The sequence below is a fragment of the Amphiprion ocellaris genome, chromosome 5, assembly GCF_022539595.1.
Source record: "Amphiprion ocellaris isolate individual 3 ecotype Okinawa chromosome 5, ASM2253959v1, whole genome shotgun sequence".
NCBI lineage: Eukaryota > Metazoa > Chordata > Actinopteri > Pomacentridae > Amphiprion > Amphiprion ocellaris.
The window spans coordinates 24017214-24041013 of NC_072770.1; the positions used below are offsets into that span (position 1 = coordinate 24017214).

The window sequence follows — 23800 nt, forward strand, 5'->3', positions numbered from 1 at the left end:
CAACAGTCTCTCTAATGAATGTGTGCTGTATGTACCTTCCTTTTTTCTTTTTTGCTTCTGGATCTCTTTGTCTTTTCCTTACGTGGCCAGAACTTAGACTGTGAGCCCTCAAAGCTTTTTGCATTGAGATTCAAGGAGGACATTTGCTGAATGATGAGTCTGACCAGATACCCTACATGTCAGATCAATCAAACTGTGTTTATATGATGGTGGGACTCGTGGATGAAACTCCCAAACCTTGAGAACAGTTATTTAAACAAGGTCTTACTTTTACATTTCACCTTAAATTTACTCAGATTTTGCTGGTAGCTGACAGATGGTTTTCAAGCTTGGAAATTAGAAGATAAGAACAGTGGCAGCTCGAGGATTAGTCTTTCACACAACTTCATATCAGTGTTTTAGTGAAGCTAAGGTGTCTTTTACTTTCCTCTGCAGCAAAATATTTTAATCCTACCACATTTTTTTGCGTTCTCAGGTGGAGGGGAAAGCATTTCTGGGGCGTGTCCTGCGGCAGCATCAATGTCTGCTCAGTGTCCAGACCAAAGGATGGAACTGGACGAGGGCTGTCGGTGGTGCTGAGCTCCAGTGAGAAGCAGGTGGTGAAGGAAGCCCTGACCTCGCTGTGCGGCCCTGATAAGCTGGTCTACGCCTCTGGAGCCGGCTACAAGATCCTGTGTGTCATTCAGGGCCTGGCCGACGCTTACGTCCTCTCAGAGGGAAGCACCTTTAAGTGGGACTCCTGCGCTCCTCACGCCCTGCTCCGAGCCCTTGGAGGGGGAATCGTGGACTTGAGTAAGACTCTGCAGTCCAACGTTGGGCCACAGGACCACAAGGCGGAACTGACCTATCACCAGCCACACACTGAGTGCAAAGGAGCAGACCGCTGGGCGAATCACGGCGGCCTGGTGGCTTATCGAGACTGTTCTCAGCTGTGCAGCATCATCGGGGCTCTGAAAGGCAAGCTGTAGGTGAAGGAAGAGTAGATTTAGTCAGCACAAGCTGAAGCATTTATTGTTGCATCTACCATCGTTTTCATGTTTTCTATATTAGTCGAGAAAGAAGAATTGGGAATAGAGGATGAAATATTTTAATCATAACTGCTTTTGTCTTATTTTTAACCAGGTATATATGCAAGTGTACAAAGTGGATATCAGGTCTGGGCCAAATAATGTTTGCAAATACTGTTTGGTCTGTAGCCAAAGCTGGAGATGTTATAGGGGCTGAGGGCTAAAGAAAACCTGAATTAATCTGACTTATTTTGTAACAGACAAGAAAAACTGCCATGAATCTCGAAAAGTTATCAAGATCTAGGATGACACTATTTATTCCAAAAGCAAACTAACGTAGAAGGTACAACTTTTTCCTTTTTTGAAAGGCAAAGAAAACATAAAATGGGGATTTTAATTAATCAAACAGTTATGATTTTTAGGAAGATAGTGTTTCTCTTTAGTTCCTTGTCAATATAACAGTAGTGCCACATAAATGTGCAGTTCAGGTTCCTAATAATGTCATCAGTTAATAAAATTCTGTAAATGTATGCACATACCACAGGGGAAACTAAGCCCTGAATAGTGGATCTCTGGTTTAAATCCTGGCTGGGTATCAAATGCCAGTTTGTCTCTCCATCTTCTATCTCTCCGCTGTCCTCCAAAGCACTGATCAGATTCAGGAACCTCCCACAGAGGACAGTGCAGATGAGGTATCTGCAATTTAAATATGACATTCCAGTCTGCTGGCCTCCTCCTAGCAGGTGAAACAAACTAAACATTATTTGTAAATGGGATTTAGCTCAGACCTGCTAACCATTTATTATGTGTCGCTGAGATTTTCAACAGTTTTGCTCCATTTTGCATACAGAGTTTATCCTAGTCTATAGGAGCTAGAGTGCTCACTGCTGGACAGCTGAGGAACACTTCACTGCTAGAGGAGAGGTAATGTGGCATCACAAGAGTGCGTCTGACTGATCCACAAGATTGTCTTGAAGGAGTCTAAATTGTCATTTACTATTTTTCCACCTTATAAAAGGCTTTAATAGGTGAAGTGAGTGAATGAGATTCAGAGGAGTGTGCAGGAATCTGCACCTCTCTGAAACAACTCCTTGTAAGGAGCAGAGGGATACACATGCCCTGCCCTCTTTTCATGGCCATAGTTAGTTAGTTAAAGGTCAGAGAGTGGAAAAGCCATATGAGGTAAAACAGTGACACAGAGAGTCCTTTTCACTGTGGGTTTACAGTGAAATGAAATATTAAGCCAGTTTGAAGGATGGGACCTCTGCCGGCTCCTTGCTGCTCTGAGGGCTTATTGAGATGTTTGCAGTGTGGACCTGTGTAACCTTACTCCAGTGTGTCTGTTTACACTGTACATGTTTAAAATGGTTTAACTTTGATATGCATTGTAATAGAGAAGTCATTTTATGTATAATGGGTAGAAAACAGAACAAACATTGTACATATAGGAAATCATCTTTATTTTGAAAACCAGAGAAAGCAGGGGAAAGAAACCCAACAGTGATATTTTATAACTGTTTGCCAGCCAGGGAACTCGCCTCCTAATTCCCTACAAAAAACCCTGATGATTGTCAGATATTTTTTGCAATACTTCTGCATATTCTGTTAAAAACTTGAAACAAAAAAAAAAAAATCTGTGTTGGCTCTTTCATTGACTTCTTGGACTTTGAACTGCTACCTTTAACATGCAGCACTGCACATTCTCAAGTCAAGGACAATGTGTGGAAAATAACCCATTATGTTTGACAATGGTCACAGCTGTGTGTCCAATTTCCTAGACAGGGACTGAAGTAGGTCTTTGTAACAATGTATTTTGATCTGAAAATATGTCAATTGAAGTTATTTTGTTCATTTGTCTTTGATTATCATACTAACATTTTAAATATAATCCTGCCCAATTGAAAAAGATTAATTTTGGTCATCTAACTCTGATTTGGCTATAATAATTTTCAAATTTAAAAATTATTTTTACCACAATAAGCTAAATTCAGGACTAGTTTTACATTTATAACTGGTTTAATTTGAGGGATTTTGAGGTCATTTTTGATCACTAATTCAGTTCATGTCTGGGAAACTGGTCAAATACATGACAGAAACTATTTGACACATGAAGAGAAACATGGCAAACTTATTGTCCTTCCTAAATAACCTTAAACAGTATTTCTAATAAGGGCTCCTTTCAAGCTTCTAGACAAAATCCACACTGTGCATTGTAGTGCCATAGTATAGTTCCCATCCTTTCTCCAGAGTGCAATGGTTGTGCAATCAAATAATGTTTTTCAAAAATTTGTCACTCATTAAACATTCAGATTCTACCAACAAAATATCTTCATTTGTAAGTGAGCTGTTAGCTTAGCGAGCTACACCTCCTACTCAGCTGCAGCTGGAGGAGTCTGGTTAGGTTAAATCACCGATGACTGTTCAAAATCCCTCTGATGTTATTACAGTGGTGGGTGGACAAATTAACAACCAAAAAAAACAATGAACATGGTACTCATCATGTTTAACTGTCAATATTTTTAAAAAAGCCTCTCAAATGCCTCATCACTCATAATTGCCATATCACTACACTTTCACAATCTTCATGTCAGATGTAAACAGTAACAGCTTTGTTTTTTGATTAAGCTATGGTGAAAATTAAAGCAGAATTTCTATGCGCAAACCATGTCAACAAACTAAACTGCAAAATACAACCAGTTTTCATTTTTCTGACCCCTTCATATTGTTACATACAGTAATGCTGGGTAGATCAAAAGAAAATCAGTCATTTAGATTTTGATTTCATTTTCTGTGAACCAGTGGCCTTGAAATCTGAACCATGTCCAGATTAACCAGAAGAAAACACTAGTTTATAGTATATGACTGCAATATGGTCGGATCATAAACTTATTTAATTGCAACCTGTCAGGAGCCACAGAGATGACAACACATACTGAAACAAAAGGACAGGAGAAAGATCATTTTTGGATGTAATAACCAGGATGGCTGGAATCAAATCTGATTTTTTTTTTTTTAATTGACTTGTCCTGAGCTGAGTGGCAGTCACAGGTCACAGCCATGGCTTTTAACATGCAAAAATGGCACTGAACAAGGGGGATCCTTGATGAAAATGCTGTGAAAATTCAGATGACTGGAACCGTTTTCAGTAGCTGCCTGAACAATCATGCACATTGACTATGTTGCAGCAGCAACATATATATATTATATATTTGTTTTACTATTTTCCTATTCAACCAAGGGTTACAGTATAGAACAGAGGTGAGTTCACCCCTGTGCAATATCACTGAAATGACCGCAAACTCTATCACCTTACAGTAACTGTATTTTTTCTAAATTGGCAAGTAGAGCATTTCTTCTTAGGAACAATTAAAACAAATACTTTAGAAAGACTATATTGAAAATACAGGTTAAAAAATGCCCTGTGTACTCCAGAACTTTCTCAGTATTGGACCTATGGGCTGTGTCTGCAACATGGACTGATACAGAAGATTGGGGACCAACTAAAAGTCAGTAGCAGCAGTAATCAGGAGGTATTGAAGAAGCCATGATACCACAAGTAACAGCCGTAGTGGTCAGTTTCCTACAATGATGCCACAGACAGTGCACTGCTCGCTCAACCTAGTTCTGAAGAACAGACGGGCAGGTGTTTAAGATTTGGCACAGAGGTTATATATGAAAGCAGTTTCTGTGACAGCTCAGTACGAAGGACATTGCAGAACGCCAACCTCTGGATGGCGTCCAAGAGAAACACCTTCGCTTGTTTTTCGGCACAAAACTGCAAGAAACCAGATGAATTTTGGGAGCACATTCTTTGGTCAGATCAGACCAAGATAAATGTGTTCGTCTCAGGTGTGGTCTAGCACATGTGGTCAGGACTCCCACAGTGAATGCATAGTCCTGGCACTGAAGCACAGAGGTGGGAGTGTGATGATATGAGGCTGCACGAGTGGAAAAAGTGTTGGGAGGATGACATTTATAGATGGCTCCGTGAATGTCTGTATGTATATTAAATTACTAGTTGACAAGATTATTAATTATTTCAGCATGATAGCGTTCCAAAGCGCTCTGCCGAAAGCACAAAAGAGTTACTAAAGAATGACAAAGTGAAAACTACAACTTGGCCAAGAATGTGGCCTGATTTTGGGGGTGCTGTAAGTCAAAAGGTAGACAAACACAACCTCTCCAGCAAAGAAAAATATCACTGAAGAATGTCAGAACATCTCTCCAGAAACTGTGCAACACTGGTGTCCTCCATGCCGAGGGGGTTTGAGTCTGACATTGAAAATAAAGGTGGTCATACAAAGTATTGGAAAAATAAAAGATATGAATCTCAGTATTGAGAGGAACTGAGGGGCCAGTATTTGTAATATAGTAAATCTAAACTACTTAGTTTTATATTTGACAAAGGACTAAATGCTCTACTGTTCAACTTAGAAATAGTTGAGTTACAGTAAGGTGATACAATTTAGAGTACTTTAATATTTAAGTGATATTGCACGGGGTCGTACACACTTCTGGTGTAAACTGCATCCTTAAAATCAAAATAAGTGATGATCAAAAAACAATACAAATTAGACGGCACTGTGTCTTTACATACTGGTCAGGTTTGTGTCCATAGTTAAATTAAAAACAACATACATTTAAGATTCAAGCAGCTATCAAATGTATGTTTTGTTCTGGTAATATTTTTTGAAGTTCACTGAAATGTAATAAACATTTTTAGTTTCCTCTCTGGATTCTGAAAAACAAAGGTTTATGATCACTTATTTGGATTGGCCTGTCTGAGATGATTTCTGAATAGAGTGTCCTTAATTTATGTTCCCCTTACTGAGAAACCCAATTTTTAATGAGCGCTCTTAATGCACGGTGTGATTCTCTGATACTGGCCACACAAATATAAGTGACTACCACATTTCATGACCAAATTACAACCTTGACAAGCTGTTTTCCTTCTTAGTGGTCATGTAGACTCTACATATTGCCCTTTTATGGCCCCATAATACATTTTAATTATTCAAAGCAAGTATCTCTCCTGATTTCACAATGCAAATAACTTGTTTTCTCTTGTGTGTGTGCATGTAACCAAAGAAGCACACCATGCCTTGTGATTTGAATAGGGGAAAAAATGGCCACTTTTGGACTACTTTCCCAACATAATACTAAATTAAATCTTTAACATTTGTGGCTATGTAGAGAATTTATTCCACTGAAATGTAAAAACCACTCTTCATTTCAGTGAAGAATATGCCATGATTTAGTTAAGTTAGTTCAGATGTGTTGGATTTGGCTGATTTGGATTCATTCTTGAAAAATGGTGGGCGAGGCGTAGATGCAAAAGTAGATTCACATGCCACTACTAACAGTAACACTGACAGCGTGAAGCTGCCCAGATCATTATCTTCATTTCTCGATTGCAACAAACCGTAAATCACATTCCCACTGACTGTAACCCTCAACCGTCACTCTGCCTGGAGCCAATGTCTTGATCTAACCTTATATAAAGCATTAACAACAAAAGTGAGAGAACTAAAGTGTTAGAATGAAGTGACTAAATCATGCTATGAAGGATTTGGCAGGAAATTGTGAAAAGAAAAATGTGTCATTACAGCATCCTGATAAGGATTTCAATGCCAAGGCTACAGTTGTCTTTAAGACCAACAAAAAAAATAAGGTGAAATGAGAGGTAAAGCACCATCGCTGCACCTCTTCAGCTCTCCTTTAATACTTGTATTCAGTCCACAGGCCCTTCTTCATGATCCGGTCTTTCTCTGCTCTGGCTGATCTGAACGTGGCTTTTTAGCCCCATGAATATTCTCCAGGTCAGATCTTGGCATGCCAACAGGCAGGCGAGAGACAAACATGGCCATTATTCATTGTCCCTGTGTTGCTATTTTGATATACTAACAAGTCAACAGACTTCACCTCTGGAAGGGTTTGCGAACCTTCTTCCTCCTTCTTGGGGGTTTGCCACTTTCAGCCCACGTCTCACTGGACTCCGGCCGCTGACCGCCCGGCATGTAGAAACCCGTCTGACCCGTGGGAGGGGAGAACGGAGGTGCTCCAGCACCAGGCGGGTGATGAGGCGGACCTGAGGGGAAGAAGCTTCCGTTGGCAGCCATGTCGTTAGGCGGTCCTCCCTTGAAGATTCGATTGAAGAAATCCTGCAAATCAGCGGGGTTGGTTGGACCTGTGGCCTGCTCTGAGGGCGTCCTGAAAAGAAAGTTGTAAAGTTCAGAGATTATTTGTCCTGGTATGTCAAGTAAAATTCTGCTTTCACAGATGGTCCTGTAGCAAGGGAATATGAATGCAACAAACTGGGGCTAATTAGGCATTTAACTGTTTGTTTGGTTTTTTTTTTAACAATTATATAAAATTATGTAAAGTATATCTTGACAAAGAGTAGAAACGGTCTGTGTTTGTTTTGGATAAAATCATTATCCCTAAAAGACACAACACAAGGGGGAGCTCCTCCAATACCAGACAGAACAAGATACTAGTAAAAACATATTTATGTAATGCAGATGGCAAATGATGGAAGGCATAATAAAAAACAAGTTTATATATTTACATGTTTACAAACTTTGATGTATTTTTCTCATAAGGATATGTGCTAATGTACAGTTTTAAATACTGCAATATGATATAAAAGTTTTAATTTGGAGAGCACCAAATATCTAAAAGAAAAACTATGAAGTCTGTCACCAGTTTGCTACTATGGCAGAAATACCAGATGGATAAAAACACTGAGAATAACATCTAAGGCTAAAGTAAGGTCTAAATGTGGAAGAGCACGATGAAATAGTAAATGAAGCCACAACAACAACCCAAATACGAGGGAGAAAAACAGTAACAGGAGCACTTCTGGTGTCCCCGAGAGCCCATTTCTGTCCATATTGTATCCAGATCTTCAGCTACAGGGACCTACCTGTGCCGTGTGGCGTTGCTGTTGTTCTTTGAACCAAAGGAGATGTGATATGGTACACGGTGGGTGTCAGGAGAAATGCCTATTCTTTGGCAACCTGCCCACTCTGAAACATGACAGTATCACAGCAGTTCACATGACTGACAGGAATAAAGTACAACGAAAACACACTGAAGCTTTTCTTGAACCTGTGGGAGCATCAAGAGGAACATTTACTGATAATGAATGAGCTCATGCAAACTACAGGATGAATTACTGGTTTGTTAGCGATGAGCGGGACAGAGAACGTTTAAATAAAAGCTGATGTTCACCTGTAATATCATACACCTTCCCGTCCATACATGCAAAGTAAGTGATGCGAAGGCCCAACATGCTGGACTCGGCCCACAGGTCCCCCTCCTCAGCACTATGGCAACGGTTGCATTCAGCACAGAACCGGGCCTCGGCAGGTTCACGATCCATCTCGAATCGCCTGCACACACACACAAAGGTCACGAAGGAAATACAACTGCAGTGAAAGTCAACTACACAAGACATAACTCAGCTACAGAATGTAAAATACTTCATGTTCAACTAGAGACTGAGGACTGATAACGCTACGTGACGATGATAGTGTCGGGTGTGCAGTGACATACTTGTGCTTTCCTTCGCACTTGGTACACATCATGGTGTTCATGGCTTCCTTCAGGTCATCCTGCAGTTTGGTGAGAAACTCATTCATGGACTTCGAGAGCTCAGTTGCTGCCATGCGCTTCCTGCGTGGGAACGGAACAGACTGGTTGGTGATACAAGATAACAGGCGATAACTCAACGTGATTACCGCATTTTCTGGGTACTCACAACTCATACTCTCGTCGTGTCTCTGGGTTACTGACAATATCCCAGGCAGCCCTTAGTACTTTGAACGCCTCTCCAGCTCGTGGGTGTTTATTCTTGTCTGGATGGACCTGAAAGAGAACCGTCAGAAAAAGGTTGCATGAGCAAAGAAAAACTCTGATAATTTATTAGTCATTACTGCAGGCATCTAACAGAAAAAAATTAAGCACATAGCACTTCTGATGTTTGTGCATGCACCCTACATACCTGGACAGCCAGCTGTCTGTAGGCCTTCTTCAGCTCGGTTTCAGTGGCGTGCACTTCTACACCAAGTACTGTAAAGGGGTCAAGCTCATCCTCTGGTACCTCAGCCAACGCCAGCAGTCTCTCCAGCTCCTGGCCTGGCTGACCTTTCCCTGTTCTGCCGGGAGACTCAGGTGTGGATGGTGGGGCGTGACCATCCCTCCTGAACAGGCTTCGGGCTCTTTCCAGCAAGGACACCATCCTCTTCCAAAACCTTGAGTCCTGAAAAGCTGTCCAATAGCGTTTTCCCCTCTCTCCACCAACACGAACCAACACACCCTTTGCCCATTGGGAACCCAGAACAGCCAAAGTACACAAAAGTCTGAAACAAGATAAGGCAGCTGTCTTCATCCACTTCACTGATCTAAATATTCTATCCAGCAGGTCCACTCCTGTGCATTTAGTCCATTTTAGAATTCGACAAGCATCTGCTTTCATTCCAGGTATATCAGTGATCTTTGCAAGGAGCTGCTGCCCAAAGTTGTACAGTTTAACAACTCCAGTCTCAACTCCAACTCCACAATTGTGAGTTAATGTCACAATAATCTCAATCATCATATGGATGCATGAGATGCACCAGAAGCTCAGAGACTCTGACAGCATCTCCTTGAAAGCTAAGACAAGCTGGTTGCCTGTCCGCCTGCGGCCACGGTTCTGCTGATGGTGATGATGGTTACGTCTGCGAGTCTGCTTGTGCCGACCACCACTTGACATAACATTGCCTTTTTGAATGGAAGAAAAAGCGCTCTGACTGCTCTGCTCCAAAACAGATCCACCGCTTTTCAGTTTGAACCGCCGCCCACTGGCCATGTTCCTCCAACCAGACTCCCCATTCATCTGCTGCTCCTTCGCAGCTTCATCCTCTTCTTGATTTATAACCTGTGAGTTCTCGTTATCTGCCGTCTTGTCATTGTCAAACCCATCTGAAACCTCCTCGGTGTCCTCTTTGGCCTCCATGGATCCACAATACTCTGCTTCACCAATTCCAGAGTCTTGCGGAGTGGCTAGGTTTGGGGTTTCCTGAGATTTAAGATAGGCTGTTTTGTCCTCCTGCTCGCAGTCATCATCAGTCTCTCTGGTCTCCCACTGACCAGAATTGTTCACTGAGGCAGAAATACCGTCAGTCATCTCCTCATCAGTGTCTGCAACATCCTTCTCCTTCTCTGCTGCTTCTCTCTCCATGTTCCTCACAGCTGTTTAATTTAATTGCTGTAAAGTTGGAATCTCATGGGAGAGGACTTCCTAAATCCATAATCTGTGACAACATGTTCCCCAGAATCTCATTGAAAAGTGAGACTGGGGGTTTCCTAAGGGTCAGACTTAGGTCCACCATATCAGCAGCCACTTGTATGTGTCAAAAGGCTTTTACACAGCTTAAATGGTGCATTGTGTCATCTGAAAAGCAACAGATTTAGGTATGAATCAGAAGTCGTTTATATCACAGTACAGTTTCACACCTTCCAAAACCTAAAATGGACACAAACTTGAAGGAAAAGTCGGAGCAGTAGGGATTTTGCTATATTGTTTACACTGAGGTAGTCATTCCCATAATATTTCTGCTTGCATTAGGTCATTAGGTCTGGTATTAGGCCTGCTTGAAATCGAACAGTGTCTATGAGGCATGCTTTTCCCTGGAAGAGCCAAAAACAGGCATTTAATCTAGACATTTTACCTGTCAAACTGTATTTCCCAACAGTATATCTCAGTGTAAATGGGTATCATTACAGTCATGCTAAAGAGGTAGGTGTACAGCAGACTATAAAAGATTTATCCACAACACACATCTCTAAAGAACAGTAGAGCTAATGAACAACTACTTGATTACTTAACCAATCAGAAATGACTGACAATTTTTATAATACGTAACTATTTGTCTAGCACCATTGGCCATTCTAAAACCTCTCACATGTAAGGAAATATAGTTTTTCTCTGTTGTACAACATTGTAAACAAAATATCTGCGGGTGTTGAATGGTTGATCAGACAAAAGAAGACATCAGGAGATGTTGCCTGGAGCTTCAGGAAATTTAAGCACTGGACTAGCATTCAAAAACATAACTGATATGTTAATAATGACATAAGCAGTTAGTTGCAGCCTTGTGAACAATTAACTTACAATGATTGAGGGCAAACAAACAAAAAACTTTGATTTTACATCTACTAACTACTACTGCGATTAACAAGAGATCATTTGTAACTTTATGTTTTGACAGAAGAGTTCAGCCTAACTGGATAACAGCAATGTTTTACAGAAACTTCACTCAAATAAAAGAATAAACCACACGCGAATGAGTAATGTCATTCATTAATGGTTAACTTACATGTAATGCAGCTACATGACTTCATTGTCCAGTCGGTGCAGAGGTTAATTAGAGAGACATTCAAGCTAGCTTTAACCTGTGTAAATGTGCAACACAGATTATATTCAATCACACTGCTTTGTTGTTTGCTAACTCTGTTAGCTCAAGAGGAACACGGTGCATCTAACCCCGAGCTGAAATGAACAAACGTTTAACCTTTAACAGCAGACAAAAACCGGAAAACAGCTCTCACAGTGATCTGGCTGCCTGTCAAAGCTCATGTTAACTGTATTAAAAAACAGCAGTTGTTTAAACGGCGGCTAACGTTAGCAGGCAGACTGGCTGTTAGCATGAGGAAGCAGCCAAGCAGGATGACAGACAGGCGCTACAGGGGCTAAAATTAGCTTGCCACAGGCTGGCTAACCTGACAATATTTCGACTAACTAAGGTCTCAGACAAGGTTAAACGACGACACAGCAGGTAACTATTAACGCCTTCGGCTAGCAAACGGCTAACCCAGCAGCTAACTGTTAGCTAATAACAGTCTCGAGCTGGACTAGCTAATATTAACGGTTGTCTCCTCTTCCTGTGGGATCTGACGAGCAGGCTAAGACGTGTTTTGGACGCCGGACGAGTTCAGTAAGTAGGCAGATATTTCAGCGTTTTGCATGTAAACAAACTAGATGTCATATATACCTCTCAGATATTTGTGTAACCTTGTTTGTTAACTGACAGCTAAAGTGCCCGTGTTGTTTTTTTTTAAGCCACTTCTTCTTCTTCTGCTCCTTTCCCTACTTTCTTCAGGTTCTTCTTCCTCCTCCGGCTCCTTCGCTGCTTCCTGACAGTCAGCACACAACTAAGGGACACTACTGCCATCTAATGCCACTGTTTATACTCTTAGTAATAAAGCTAGCGTTTTTTTTTTTTTTTATCTGAGCCGTTCTTTTATACATTTCAGAAATTAAGAAACAATGGCTCCTACAGTGTACAGCAGAAGTGACTACATCCTTGTGCAATATCGCTTCAGTGTCAAATGATTTAAAATTGTATCACCTTACAGTTAAACTAAAGATAAACAGTTTGTTATCACATTTATTATATTTAAAAAGGAGGATACCGGTGTTGCAAAAAGTTCTGAAAAGATGTTCTGCCATTCTTCAGAAACACTTTTTTTTCAGTTGTTCTTTGCTGAATGAGTTGCGTTGCTCTGCCTTTCTTTTTAAAATACTCCAAAGGTATTTTATTAGATTCAAGTAACGCGACAAACTTGACCAGGTCATAGTTTTACTTCACTTTGGATAGTTATCATGCTGCAATAGTCCTCTTCTGTCAAGCTTTCACCAACTGGAAATCTTGTCAGGCAGTATTTTGGAATATCCACTATAAATGTCATCTCACCAACATCTTTTGCACTCATTCAGCCCCATATCATCACACTCCTACCTTTGTGCTTCACTGTCAGGACCATGTAGTCAGTGTGGTAGTTTTGACCAGGTTCATGCCAAACATGCTGGACTCCATCTAATGCAAAACAAACAAAAAACAAAGAACGTGTTCCCAATATTCATCAGACTTCCCTTCATGTTCTTTTGCAAAGTTTCATCTTAGAGATTTATACCAAATCGCAAGCAGTCATCTTTTAATGGCCAGCATGCATAGAGATTGACATCATATCATGTCCTTCACACTGTCTGACCTGCTACAAAAATTCTGATTTCCATTGATAGATGCTGTGCCAAGTCTGGAGCACTTTCCCATCTTTTTTTCAGAGCTAAATTATGAGAGTAGGAGGCTGGCCACTTTGGCTCTGAATAGTGGTGCTATGGCTACTAGTTCAAGACCTCCTGATTCCTGCTGCAACTGTATTTTGACATGTTTTTAGCTGGGTGATTTTCCTGTGTCTTTTTCCATCTCCGTAAAGTCACACAACGCAAGTTTTGCCTGGCAGTTCTTTTCCGTGTGGACCCAGGAGAGACAACCCATAGGATCAAAACTGAGAGAGTTCTGGTGTTTACAGGGCATTTTATAAGCATGTTCATTCAGTTAGGCTGTTTTAGCCATAGTCTCATTTTCTAACTTCAGTGTCCGCGATCACAGGTGTATTCACTACTTTGGAGCCTGTATTTTCAATATAGTGTTTCTAAAATTTTTGTTTTTGATTGCTCATTAGAGAAAATTCTCTACTTGACAACTTTAAAGCAATGCAATAACTGAGAGGTGTTACAATTTGGAGTCATTCAACCTTTAAGTGATGTTCCACATGGGTGTTCTCACTTCTGTTGTCTACTGTATATGATGCTCATTAGACCCAGACAGCCTCACAAAAGGCCAGATAACACGATGACCTACTCAGGGCCATTTTCTTAAACTTCACATTTTTTTGTGTATTATTACATCCGTGTGATCTTGTAGTGAGAGAGCACACAACAAATTATTGAGCTGCTAATGCCTCTTCATGCTTCCTGTCTTGATAAAATATAAAAGTGCATGCTGTAGTCTGTTTTGTTGTTGATCCTAAATGTGTGTGAGTAGATAACTGAGCCTAGTGTACCACCAACATGGACTTATTGTTGGTGATGTTGATGTTTTAATCCTAATTGTGCGATTTGGCCCTTTAAATGCGCAAATAAATATTATACCAGCATTTATAAAGTGCAGGAGTTTCACCTGTAGCCTACTCTCAGAATAATTTACGACCACCCACCTCCTACGTGAATTAAGGGGGAAAAAAACAGAAAAACACATCTGTCACACCAGTTCATTGTTCTCTGCATCAGTCTACATAGCGTTGGTGTGCTGACTGTTTGTTTGGGGGGTCTCTGACATGGTAAAACTCTGGGAACCCCCCAAAGCTTGTGCATAAAGGACTAATCTTGAAGACGCAGAGGGTTAATTTCGAGCCCCCACCACCACCACCCACATCTCCAATTTGAAAGCCGCCTCTCTACCGGGAGAGGAAGGCTCTTTTTCGGTCAGATGGCGTGCTGCAGTCCGCCCCCGTCATTCTCCAGCCCACACAGACAGCAAAAAGGCAGCCAGCAACCAATACGGTGCGCCGGAGGAGGATTTCTGCCAGTGATTTCAGACGAGGTACGATACGCAAAGGGGATTTACTACGCCAATCTGCGCCGGGGAAGCTGTCGGCAGTAGGTAAGACTGTAAGAAACCAACAGGACAATAACTGCGATTTGTCTCTGAACAGGGTGTTCTCCTCTAACATCTGGCTCAGGAATAGTTGCCTCCAGTCGATGGCTTTCTTATTTGAACTGGAGCCTGTAACCTTAGTGATTGTACTGCATTTAAGTCTGCACTAAACGCGGTTTTGTCTGAGTGCTCGTGTGAAATTAGTTTTTTTATTTCTCTGTCAGTTTCACTCCGGGAGTACCGACCCGTGACATCGGTGGTTGGAGAGACACCTTTGCGTAATTACGCCGGTTTCCTCTCTACACATCCGTCTGCCTGACCTGAACAAGGTAAGAGGAGTGTATGTACACTCATCCATTTAGTCATATAAAGGCTTGCATGAGAAATATACTGATTTATATTGCAAATGGAGAAACCTGTTATGCTCCAAAGCATGCATAAACTTCCCTGTAGACTCAGTTTGTATCATAGACTGTGTAGTTCTTATTATTTTTGTCATCATGTATTAGGAAACAGGTATACTAGGTGTGGTCCAGATGGCGAAGCCTTCATCTAAGTAAGTAACTGTACAGGATTTCTCCACCTGCAGGTTCATGTGTTTCCTTTCTCCTGCCTAAACTTTCCAGTGCTGTGTGCCATGTCTCTGCCACGCACTCTTGGGGAGTTGCAGCTGTACCGGGTGCTGCAGAGGGCCAACCTGCTGGCCTATTATGAAACCTTTATCCAGCAGGGTGGCGACGACGTGCAGCAGCTCTGCGAGGCAGCGGAGGAGGAGTTTCTGGAGATCATGGCACTAGTTGGCATGGCCACCAAGCCACTGCATGTGCGTAGGCTGCAAAAGGCCCTCCGAGACTGGGCGGCGAACCCTGCCCTTTTCAGCCAGCCTGTCGCTAACGTCCCTCTGGGGGGCATCCCGCTGTTCAAAGTTGATGGGACGAGCCCAAGTGGATCAGCAGGTGGGCCCAGGAAGTCTGTGAGTAATGGGCAGCCGGGGTCCCCTTGTGAAAGAGAGGATCGGGCGTGTCTTACCCCAATGCACAGTGGGAGTCCAAGAAGCCCCTGCTCTCAGGCCTCTCCACAGCCACCAGACACACACTACAGGGAAAAGCTGTCGCCCATGGACCCACACTGGCTCGGCCCAGAGCCTGATGGGAACTGCAATCTGACATCTGCATCTGGAATAGAGGAGGAGCCACCCAGCCCGCCGCTGCTGTCAACATGCCCTCCTGGTCCCTCCACGTCTCCGAGCCCCTCTGCATCTTTTGCCCCGACGACTCTATCAGCCTGGCCGGGAGGGCAGCTGGACGGAGAGACGGCGAGGGCGGTGGTGGAGAGCGTGGATAGGCTCCTCAGGACCCTACCCAGGTCAGACCCCGCAGAGGTGAAAACTCTGCTGAGGATGAACAAGAAGATGGCAAAGACTGTGGGGCACATCTTCAGAATGGGGTCCCAGGATGTGAACAAGGAAGAGGAGATCCGGAAATACAGTCTCATTTATGGACGCTTTGACTCCAAGAGGAGAGAAGGCAAGCAGCTTACACACCATGAGGTAAAAGCATCAAAGGCAAGAGCAGAGATGATTCATATCCACAATGACCCGTTGGTAAAAGTTCAGATTGTGAACCAGACGGCAGGCTTTAATCATAAGTTAGCAGAAAAAAACATTTTCAAAGAAAGATGAGCAATTTCTTTGTCATTTTCACTGTTTCCATCCCTCCTTCATTTAGTGTTTGTCATCCTCAGTTGATCATCAATGAAGCTGCAGCCCAGTTCTGCATGCGCGACAATGCCCTTCTGCTGAGACGGGTGGAGCTCTTTTCTTTGGCTCGGCAGGTGGCGAGAAAATGTGCCTACACCTCCACACTGAAGCATGCAAGGTGAGTGACAACCCATGGCCAACACACGTCACACCTGCCTCTGTATCAGGACCACAACTGTTTAAACTGTTATGCAGATTCAATGTGTCACATGAAGCCACATGTGAAATAAATAAGAATGAAGTCATTTTATAGCTTGTGTTCAGCGTATTCCACATATACCAGGTGGTTTCTGTGAGTCATCTGCCCACCAGTGGATTCACTTTCAGAATCAACCCGGTTCAGATCACAGAGGGAATTAAACTCCAACCTCTGCAGTTTTAGTTTAATGAGCTAACTTTGGAGCCACACGGCAAAACACAAATACCTGATGTATTCATTAACCTGCACAAAACATTTTCATGTTTTCTCATTAAGGCAAACATGAGAAAATATTTTAACGTAATGCCTCAGAATGAGTCAGTAACAGAAAATAGCCATCCATTGTTTTTGTAATTATAATATCAGATGTTAATTATCTTAATATATTAGATTTCATTAGTATTTCATATGTCTATGTTCAGTGGTGTCTTAGTTTCAGGCTCTGTTTTAAGGAAATGCTCATCATGATTATTGAGATAATTAAAAAATACACCAAAGAAATGAATGTGGAGAGAAAAGTTCACCTTTTGCTCATGATCACAATCATAAATGTGCATCTGACACCCTCATATTTCATATTTAAATTTAAATATTCTCATGAACATTTGGTTTATTGACAAATTACTTAAATAACTCAAAATATGACCCAGATCAAGTTGAATAAAAGCTGTGCTGAGTGTGACTTCGTCTCAGTTTTATAACATTGTTCTTGATTTGATGAATTAATTAACACCTCCAGGTCTTTGTCTTTGCCTGGAGTGAGAACCTACACCATGATTTTTAAATTTTTTTCTTCTGGTTTTTGTTTTTGTTTTTTTTTTTTGCAAGTTGTTCAAATACAGTGTCAAAGATCAAGTATGATTTTTTACACTCAGTTGCCTTCATTGTTTTCTTCCTGCAGGACAAATGCAGATGAGAACAGCATACTGTCCCTGAAGAGAGCGAGACATGAGGTGAGTGCTGCTGCCACCACTTAATAAATCTCACCTGGCCAAAGTTCAGGTCATCAGTCAGTTATTTAAAGCAGTTCATCAGCCCTGAACTGACAGTGGGCTTGTATGCATTGCTTTAGGTAATCGTGCCTGAGAGTGTGTCATCGCTTCTCGGAGTGGAGGGATCTGAGGGCTTGACTCAGAGGGCAGATGATGACAGCTTGTCTGCAGAAAGCCAGGATGGTGTATCACATGGTAAAAACTTTCAGATTGTTGTCATAATAAAGTCATAAAATAAAGAGTTTTTTTGCTCTGAGCTCTGAAAGCGTCTACATTAGATCTACCCCAGACTGTTCCCTGCCTGTAACTGTGAAAACAAAGTGTTTGAAGACGTCATTTAAACCCAGATCTGTCTGTCGTGTTAGACATGGGCTCACAGTGCAACCAGTCTCCGTCCCCCCGTCCCCACAGCGACACCTCCAACCCAGCCAGCTGGAGTCGCCATCTCATACAGCAAACGCTAATGGACGAAGGGCTGCGATTGGCTCGGATGGTGTCACATGACCGGGCCGGAAAGCTCTGCCTAGGGTCAGATGGAACTCACTCCACAGGTGACTTCTCAAATAATGATTTACCAGTATTATGTGCTTTATAATGGATAAAATAAAAGTGTATTTTGGGATGTTTGCCAATTTCTGTGCAGGTTAAAGGAATAATATGGGAAATATTCACTTTCATGCAGAGGATTAGATCATATATTTGTGGAAATATGAAGTTACAAGCAGTAGATTGTTAGTGAAGTGACTACTACTTACTTGCAACGTTTATCTACTGGCATTGATACATTTAGCAATGAACATCTCTTTGTTTATTCCTTAGAAAAACACAAGTTTGTCTATTTTACTTTTCTGCCCAAACATTTCTAGATTCATTTTTACACTTAAGTCTTTGTAGAAATTAAACAAATGACATATAACATGTTAATTAGTGAACTTTAGAGGTGCTGGTAGTTTGATTGTGTTACCTTTGAACAGAAACAGACTAGCTGTTTCCACCTGCATCCAGTTTTTATGCTGAGCTAAGCCAAGCAAAGGAGCTGCTGGAATGAGTTTATATTAAGACATGAGAGTGGAACTGACATTTGTAATGAAGTCACTGCAAAATAAGCAAATAAGCATATTTCCCAAAATGTCCAACTGTTGCTTGGAGTTGGAAGTAGACAGAAGAATCATGGAAAGGGAGATGATGTTGGGGTTGAATGGAAAATGACAGACAGAGAGACTCCCTGACCTCTCCTAACAATGAATATTTTATAGCTCTACAGTTTGAACCCTAGTGAGTCACAATCTCTCTGAGGTGACGCCTCCCACCATGCACAGCTGAACTTCACCAGACTGTAAATTAGAGAGGGTACAAGTTAGAAGGGGAAACAGAAGGAGGTGGAGAGTGATATGTAGAGAGGAAAAGAGTGAGAGGAGGAGATGGGGTGTTACACTGTTATAGCACTTCTTTAATACCGTTACTGCTGGGTTTTTTTTTTCTATTTCTGATGCATCACAGCTTCTTGCAAAAAAAACGAAAGAAAGATAAAGAAGAAAAAAAAAGCAAGTGATCTGGGCAAGTTAGTCGTTCTGGGCTGTGATAGCCAGTCGAAAGAGATGAAGCGAGGAGAAGGAAGCCAGCAAAGACATGAGGGGGCGGGGAGGGAGTGGAGGGAGAGGAGGGGGGGGGTAGGAAGTACTCTGTGGGCGGCAGAGTCGGACCCCCCTCCTCTCGGCAGCGACTGACGTCAGACTGTGTTAGGTGCGTGGGCTGAAGGGCGGGATGGATGGGGCGTGGGGGCGAAGGAGTGGGAGGTAATTGGAGGGGCGTTGCATTGACTCACCAAGCGACAGTGTACAAAAATAAAACCTGTGGGCAGGGAAATGGCACAGTCTTTTTTATACATCTTTCTCCCTCTACTAAAAGGACTGCGGAAATAACAAAAAAAAAAGAAAAGAAAGACATATGTTTCATCTCTGGCGTCACTCTCTCCCTCACTTTGTCATGCCTTTCTTTCCTCTCTCTATCTCAATCTCTCACTCATCCAAGTTTCCTCCCGGCGTCTCACTCATTAATCAGACTTTACTCTCACTTCCTCTCAACGTCACTGTTTTTCTGACATAACTTGTCTTCCGTTGACGTTTTATCTCGTCAGGACGTTGGTTCACATGCAGCATGTTAACACAGACATGAAATCCTCAAGCTGATGAATCTAACCACTTGTTTTCTTACAGATATTTAACTGAAGATGTGCTATTAATATCTGTGTTTTCACAAATAGGATTGTTCAGATTTGCTACATGTTGTTAAAACACATGAACACAGGAGCAAATAAACATATTAATAGCCAATAAATGAATAAAGTATTGACTCGTGAACACAAAAGAAACACTCAAACATTAAGACACTGCTGTGAAATGTTACATGCAGAGGTGGGAAGAGTAGACAAAGTCCTTTACAAGTTGTGTTTATTCACGGCTCTAATGATGCACGAGTGTAATTGTTCCAATGCAAATACACAGTAAACATCAACTTTTGCTTGATTTCTTTTCTGCCTTGCTCACTTGATTTGCTGATTTCATCACTGCCTTATTAGAAGCCAAAAAATCATTAAACTCCGCAATACTGGAGACAGCTTGTTATTCAACAGCTTGGGCTGGTCATATAAATCATGATGATTTCACTCCATGTGGGAGAGTTTCTTGCTGAATTCCCCAAACTGTTCTTCAAAGATTCTAAAACACTAGTTGCATCTTGATTACTGTGCCTCCTAACTGAGATTCATCTCAGTATAATAGCTCTCTGCTACATCATTGCAAAGATATTTACTGTTAATTTGTCATTAAGCAGCAGCATTAAATGAAACTGGATTTTATAGTGTTGCTAAATTGATCCAGTCATGCCTGAGTAACAGCTGCTTTAGTCTGCAATTGCTTTTAGTGCTAACTGCTCTTTGTATACTTCTCACTGGTTCTCTTACTAATATCTGTTCTTTAAATGACTCCTAAATTCCTTTGTGCATCAGGTCTTATCTTCAAATTTGCGTCTCTCCACAGATCATGACAGTAAAGTGGAGAGGCAGAGCTCGATAACAGCGATCAGGAGCAGTAGCCCTGGCGTCACCAAAGATGACTCCAACCATCGGGGGAAATGAAACCCTCACTGGGTTATCAGGGAACTTGTGCTCGGTCCTGCCAGAGAACTCCAGTCAGATGTCTGATGGAGAAAAGACTCTTTCTGACTACTAAATCAATACATTAAATGTGAGAATTTACCAGCGACTGATACCATGAATCTGCAGCGGCTTCTAAACCCTCAAGTTGTGAACGAAGATCAAAATGTTCTCTTTTCATTTTTATATTCAGTAAATACATAAGGGAGACACTGTTTTGTATGATTGTTTGATCACATGGAGGACATGTCTAGCAGATTTTATCCACCAGAGAAAAAATGACTGATTTCTGTTGTGAGCGTTGCCGTGTGGTGGAAGTGCCACCTGCTTCAGATTAAACGAACTCGACACAGCAGGGGGCACTGCAACTTTGGAAACTGACTTGTTCAAGTTCCTCCACACAGAGCAACACACTGTAGTTACGTAGAGGAAATGTGTTTGTAGTAGAGAGATTTTCATCAACAGTTACAGTGTAATGACAGTGTGGTTAGGTCCTGTGATGCTCCTTATCCTCAGGAAACACATGGATGTTCTGGTTTAGACAGAAGTCAGTGTAGGAAATTTGGACCAAGTCAGACATGAGTGATGTTTGTGTAGTAGTTTTTTTTTGTTTTTTTTTTTAAAGAGCATTTTTGGCATGTATTGATCTAGATTTCCGCGAGCATGCGCACAAACACCAACATCAGGGTCAGAGGCCTTTTTTTGTCCTTTGCTGCATCATATAATCTGTTAGATCTGAACCAGGCTGAGCTCTCTGAGATGTAAAGCCGTCGGTCTTCATCAACTCGCTCACGTCTTTCTGTTGCACAAATGGCTGATGCGGTGTTTATACAAGATAATATTTCAGGCTTCTGTTAGAGCCACTTCATTATCTTTGATCATGTGAAAATGTACTCAGAACACCTTTTTCTAAACTGACTGGCACTGAATAGACGGTGGTTCAGGGGCAGCTACAGTGTCTTGCTCAAGGGCCCTTCAGCAGGGAGGATGTTTGCTGACTTCTTCTCTAATGTTTAAAGTCGTGCACTAAAGTTACCACTGTCCGGCCTTTGAGGAACCTGCATTCAAAACTACACTGCAAGATTTAAAGTTGCAAGAAACGTTTTAAAAATCATTTACCAGACTATTTTCAAAAATCTGGCAATTAATGTAGATTTGTGATGGGATTTTATAGGTGTACTAACAAACTTACATTATAACGGTGTGTCTTTGGGAAGATATTTCTGTAGTCTCGGATTAACAAATTGAACCTTGTGTCACTTTTTAGAAACGGTTCTTTTGTCCTTTAAGATGTATAGTAACTCGACTAATCTCTCTTTAGTAAAAAGGAACAAAAACACATACACAACTTTGCAGATCCCATGGTGCTTGACTTTCGATACAGCAGCTCCCATAAGTTTGGTCGACTTGTTTGGCCCTTAGAAAGATGTGTATTCAGATGGCTCGTGTTGATAAAAATGTTTAGATTTTTTTTTTATTCTAACCACAGAGTATGTCAGTGAGGTAGCTTGCTGTGCATCAGTTACACCTGCCTGTCTCTTGAGCATTTGTAACCTCCTCAGTTTATTATGTTGCAAAACAGATTATTTATTTTGTTACATCTCAATAAATGTTATTTTACTGATTAAAGCTACGGCATGTTGCATTGTTTTCCACAAAGAATCCGTTTTTTGTTTTTTTCTTTTTACTTTTCTTGGCAGCTCCGATGTGTGGAAGAGGCTGCAGGAGCTGCGTCACACAGCCAGCAACACCTCTGCTGTCATCTTGTTTGTTGCACTGACGCTGTGCATCGAGCCTCGAATGCTGGCATGACTCACTTGTGCCAGTGATGTCATCAGCGCTCATCCACACTGTCGATTTTCAGACACCAGAAAACATGAAAGCAGAAATCAGACCTGATAACGCTTCAAAGAGTCCGAAAGACATAAATGACTTTGTTTTATGACTGTACAAGTAACACAGGATCACAAAGGTTAGCATACAGTGTGTTAAAACACTGTTAGAACGCACCAACACTGTTAAGCATCGCTGTGCAAGTGACATTTAGTACGTTTTTGTTCCCAGAGGATGATTTGTAAAAACAAATGTCAGTCCTGACTTCTCGTTGAGCGTCATCAGATCAGACTAGAATTATCTCCTCGTGTTTGTGTGCCTCCACCAACTTCTGACCAGACTTGACCTTTGACCCTTTAGATTCAAAATGCTATCTCAGCATCCTTTACCCAATGAAGTGTTTGTCTGAATGTAAAAATTCTTGAGTTGTGACCAAAAATCTGCTTTTTTTAACTGTTTTGTGGGATGGAAGTAAGGTCACAATAATGTTGACCTTTTCTTTCTTAGTTTAACTCACCAGATGAAGACTGAGAGTACAGGCCTGATATCAATTGTGCATTTCACGTGTCTTTTCCTTCCTTTCTGCTATTGATGTGCTATCATTATGAACACCCCCTTCAATACAGGAAGCAACGACAACAATCACCAGGCTTGAGACCCACAACACTGAAAATTGCAAGAATTTGGATTGAGAAACAACCAGCAAGCAGAGAATGTTCCCACGACACTGACTAACATTACATACACGTTGAGATAAGATTTTTTAAGTAAACATTTTAATCTAATGCTCAAAGAATGTTTTAAAAACATTTCAAGTAATGTTCCTATGAGGTTAAACAGATTTTTTTTTAGCATTCAGAGGATTCTGTTAGATAGTAGCAAGAGTTAGAAACCAGCATTCAGAAAATGGTTTTAAGATGTTGTTATGGCCTCAGAAGATAGCTTTTTTTTTAAAATAAAACATTATGATATTAACAAAGGTAGAATGTTTTGCCTGTAATATTCTGAGGATGTTTTGGGAATGTTGCTGTTGAGGAAGTTCTTCTATGTCATGTGTACCCAGTGTTGAATGATGTCAACGTTTTCAATGCTAAAAACATGGTCCTAAAGAAGAACATTCCTGGAACTAAAGTAAAACTTCTCGCTGAGAACATTAGTAGAACTTTGTAGAACTTGCTCAGAATCTTTTTAGTTAACAAATTCTAGCCGGGAAGGGAGCTCCACTTGTTCTTGTTTTTGTTTTTGCTTTTTTTTTTTTTCCAGTGAATTAGCCATTTTAATGACAGCTCACCTCACTGTGTACAAATGTTCCTTCAAAAAAGTTCCCCTGGCATTATTGTCAGGGCACATCATTGCCACACCCTTCGCTTAT

At 41.4% G+C, this 23800-nt stretch overlaps 3 protein-coding genes across 6 annotated transcripts in view; 2 read left to right on the forward strand and 1 right to left on the reverse strand.

Moving 5' to 3' along the window:
* The window catches only part of inpp1 (inositol polyphosphate-1-phosphatase), a 7157-nt gene extending 4513 nt beyond the window's left edge, over window positions 1-2644 (forward strand). For both annotated transcript variants that reach the window (XM_023287128.3, XM_023287129.3), the window contains exon 7: window positions 476-2644. In XM_023287128.3, the coding sequence (XP_023142896.1) occupies window positions 476-968 (493 nt within the window). In that variant the 3' untranslated portion in view covers window positions 969-2644. The remainder of the gene's footprint in view (window positions 1-475) is intronic.
* On the reverse strand, window positions 2451-12191 carry dnajc14 (DnaJ (Hsp40) homolog, subfamily C, member 14). Of its 2 annotated transcripts, none has more exons than XM_023287127.3 (7): window positions 12044-12191; window positions 9013-10443; window positions 8770-8876; window positions 8565-8684; window positions 8241-8401; window positions 7933-8035; window positions 2451-7217 (listed from the first exon to the last, which is right to left on the reverse strand). In XM_023287127.3, the coding sequence occupies exons 2-7, from the start codon at window positions 10228-10230 to the stop codon at window positions 6926-6928; spliced, it is 2001 nt and encodes a 666-aa protein (XP_023142895.2). In that variant the 5' UTR covers window positions 10231-10443; window positions 12044-12191; the 3' UTR covers window positions 2451-6925. The 2 variants fall into 2 exon arrangements, with proteins under 2 accessions (XP_023142895.2, XP_054866405.1); XM_055010430.1 differs by having other exon boundaries at window positions 11369-12164.
* A 20-nt stretch (window positions 12192-12211) lies between these two features.
* Window positions 12212-22228, forward strand: nab2 (NGFI-A binding protein 2 (EGR1 binding protein 2)). Of its 2 annotated transcripts, none has more exons than XM_023287170.3 (8): window positions 12212-14497; window positions 14716-14820; window positions 15118-16040; window positions 16235-16368; window positions 17351-17402; window positions 17522-17636; window positions 17807-17992; window positions 20480-22228. In XM_023287170.3, the coding sequence occupies exons 3-8, from the start codon at window positions 15129-15131 to the stop codon at window positions 20575-20577; spliced, it is 1497 nt and encodes a 498-aa protein (XP_023142938.2). In that variant the 5' UTR covers window positions 12212-14497; window positions 14716-14820; window positions 15118-15128; the 3' UTR covers window positions 20578-22228. The 2 variants fall into 2 exon arrangements, with proteins under 2 accessions (XP_023142938.2, XP_023142937.2); XM_023287169.3 differs by having other exon boundaries at window positions 12213-14497; window positions 15081-16040.
* The last annotated feature ends 1572 nt before the right edge of the window (window positions 22229-23800 follow it).